We start from the raw sequence: 2,625 nt of genomic DNA, 5'->3' as shown, positions 1-2,625 counted from the left end.
ATATCAATAGATTGCAAAAAGATAATCATCCTTTCTTTCCAACTAACATAATTGGAACCAGTAAATATGGAAGGCCTAGTGACCGATTGTCCCTCAACAAACATGGCATGATTGGTTGTCATCTTTACTCCAAGCCGCTTGAACTTAATCTCTAGGAGACCAAGCTCTGATACCAATTGTAAGGCCCAAAGACAACCTAAGAGGGGGGTGAATTAGGTTGATTAAAATCTTAATCAAATTTATGCACTTTTTCTTTAATAAAAATTTACCTTCTTTTCTAGTAATGATCAACCAAGTAGATCAGAAGAAGAGAGCAATGTTGATTAGAAAAACAAGTATAGATAAGCAATGAGAATTTTATTAAACAAAAAAAATAAGATAGAATATCAAACCGATTGTCTACCAAGCTTTCCTCAAACTTGAAGACCAATCACTAGGTTGAGCAACTTCTCTTTGATGAAAGATGATCAACTAGATGTACAATGGAGGGAGCACTTCCTCCTTGCCCTAAGCCTCACTTAATCAAGCTAAGAAGTTTTACAATCACTCAAATAACCCTCAACAAAGCTACACTAATGAAACTTTCAACCACAAGAGAAATGCTCACAAGAAATTCACACCACTTGGAGAACAAATCTAGCTTTGGAGACTATTTTCTAGCTAAAATATCTCTTGAGATCTTGTAAACAAAGTGTGCAAAAGTCACTCACTGGTTCAGAATGGTTTGTATTTAAAGGGAACCAAAAATGGGCTTCAATAATGCTTCCAACGGATAGTAGGCAGATGAAGAGTCAGCTAGCCGTTGGGGCCATCGGACATCCGACAGATGAATCACCGCACGATCCCATCATCCGAAAATCAGCCAAGTTGTCGTTCGGACGTCCGATGGGATATTATCGTCCGACAGCATCTACTTCCGAACGTCGTCAGAGAGTCATCAAAACTTTGCAGAATTTCTCGGACGTCTAATGCGATCGATGTGCGTCCGAAGCGTGCGTCCGATCCTCCCGGACGTCCGATGCTTCCTTACGAGCGTCCGACAGAGTTTCCTTCTTGATGTTCTTCATTCTTTCGGACGTCCGACAGCTTCCTTTAGGACGTCCGACATGAGTGCCCTGTTTTTGCTTCTTCTTTTGGTTGATTTTCTTTCCTTGACACCTTTGTATCTGATTCTCTTAAAAGCAAAACACTTATATTTGAAGAGAATTAGATAAACATTTCAAAGTGCTTTGTGATCATCAAAATCAAGAATAACACTCGTGTATACATAACTATTACATACACACGAATAAGAAAATACACTCAAATGAATCGTATAAAACATTACAAATATACCCGACAAATATAGACAAATATATTGAATACTATATTTCAATTGAAAAGAAACTACTAAATAAGTGAGGAATAAATAAAAGATATAAGAAAAGAACGCATCCGAAAAATTGATAACGGAGTTCGGCAAATTTTGCCTAATCTCCGAGCACTACTCAAGCTACCCGCTTTTATAAATTTGGGAGAAGAAAGAATTACAAAAGAATTACAAAATCCTTTTTGGTGTAATTCTTTTGTTGGTGTTTGGTGTAATTGAATTGATTTGCTTGAGAGTTATAAATAACTCTCAAGCCCTTACCCAAGCTCTCAACTCTACCGATGTGGAATAGAAATTGATGCCACAAATTCAACAATTGTGACTTGAAAAAGTCTACAATTTAGGCTTTGAATTCAACAGAACCCTCGAATGCCTCGTTGATAGACTCATTTCTTCTAATTCCAATGCTACTTCTTTCATGGTTGGCCTATCTTCCCCCTTGACATTTAAGCACCTTTTAGCTAGCATAGCAACTTCTTTCAGTGGCTTAGCATTTCTTTCAGTGTCGATATTATCATCCAGAACTTCAAACAAATGGTTATCTTTTATTGAAGAAAGAAATAACTTGCCAGACTTCTCTCTCTTGCAGATCTATCAAAGCACAATACCTTCTCTCCTGTCAATAGCTCCACAAGAACAACCTCAAAGCTATAGACATCACTCTTCTCAGTTAATTGACTAGTCTGCAGGTACTCAGGGTCTAAGTAGCCAATTGTTCCTTGCACCATCATTGGTATCTCACATTAAATCATGGGTACCAATCTTGATGTTCCAAAGTCTGACACTTTCGCTGTGTATTTATCATCTAGGAGTATGTTGACCGACTTCATGTCTAGATCAACAATAGGAGGAGAAGCAACAGAATGCAAATATGAAAGCGCCCCTACAGTTTCTATGGCTATCCTCAAACGAGTATCCCAGCATAGAACTGAGGCCTTGGCTTTGTTTTGCACATGATCAAAAAGTGTTCCATTGTTGATGAATTCATAAACTAGAAATTGGAAGAAGTAGTTTAGTAGTAATAGGAAACAAGAGCAGAAAGGCATTATCGTTTGCTTTATCTTTTCTTTTTTCTCGGAACGAGCCTAATAGTAGGTAGTTTTTCTTCTTTTTCACAAGAAACAAACATGCATCTTTCCTTTTCTTTTTCATCGCATTTTTGGAGAATCGCATTCTCCCAAACACTTGGATAGCCCCCAAATATTTTGCGCGTGGTTTTTTTCCATGACGATGAACTAAACTTCCCTTTCTAGTCA

The 2,625-nt window shown here is 37.7% G+C and overlaps 1 protein-coding gene across 1 annotated transcript; it reads right to left on the bottom strand.

Annotated features, from left to right (window-relative positions):
* Positions 1–1,702: 1,702 nt before the first annotated feature.
* Positions 1,703–2,097, bottom strand: LOC140015803 (putative wall-associated receptor kinase-like 16). Its single transcript, XM_072068624.1, has 2 exons — positions 1,935–2,097; positions 1,703–1,893 (listed from the first exon to the last, which is right to left on the bottom strand). The coding sequence occupies exons 1-2, from the start codon at positions 2,095–2,097 to the stop codon at positions 1,703–1,705; spliced, it is 354 nt and encodes a 117-aa protein (XP_071924725.1).
* Between the last annotated feature and the right edge of the window lie 528 nt (positions 2,098–2,625).

The sequence above is a fragment of the Coffea arabica genome, chromosome 10c (genome assembly GCF_036785885.1).
Source record: "Coffea arabica cultivar ET-39 chromosome 10c, Coffea Arabica ET-39 HiFi, whole genome shotgun sequence".
Taxonomy (NCBI): Eukaryota; Viridiplantae; Streptophyta; class Magnoliopsida; order Gentianales; family Rubiaceae; genus Coffea; species Coffea arabica.
Note: the sequence above shows the minus strand (reverse complement) of the source record. Positions and strands in the feature narration are given on the sequence as shown.